Genomic DNA, 257 nt, shown 5'->3' with positions numbered 1-257 from the left:
ATGCCTCTGGCCATGAAGGTCCTGCCTCTCGCCTCCTCTGCAGACCTCATGGTAAGAGATGCCCACCACTGTTCGGTGCTGGCTGCTGCCCTTGGCGCTTGCTGCCAACCCTCATGCTGCCCCTTTACCTTTTCCCTTCAGGACATGGCCCCCCCCAGCAACAAAACAGAGGACCAAGTGAAGCACCTCCTGCTGGTAAGGCCTCCCTGTCCCTCACCAGCCCTGCGGCTGCTCCCCGGGGTGCAGGAGGCAGGGGG

At 63.0% G+C, this 257-nt stretch overlaps 1 protein-coding gene across 1 annotated transcript in view; it reads left to right on the top strand.

Annotated features, from left to right (window-relative positions):
- The window catches only part of CD74 (CD74 molecule, major histocompatibility complex, class II invariant chain), a gene marked incomplete at its 5' end in the record, with an annotated part of 2,398 nt that overhangs the window by 332 nt on the left and 1,809 nt on the right, over positions 1 to 257 (top strand). The window contains 2 exons of the mRNA XM_009875663.1: positions 6 to 51; positions 142 to 195. Of these exons, the coding sequence (XP_009873965.1) occupies positions 6 to 51; positions 142 to 195 (100 nt within the window). The remainder of the gene's footprint in view (positions 1 to 5; positions 52 to 141; positions 196 to 257) is intronic.

This window comes from Apaloderma vittatum, unplaced genomic scaffold, assembly GCF_000703405.1.
Source record: "Apaloderma vittatum isolate BGI_N311 unplaced genomic scaffold, ASM70340v1 scaffold25968, whole genome shotgun sequence".
NCBI classification, from domain to species: domain Eukaryota; kingdom Metazoa; phylum Chordata; class Aves; order Trogoniformes; family Trogonidae; genus Apaloderma; species Apaloderma vittatum.
This window is presented reverse-complemented; position numbering and strand designations above follow the sequence as displayed.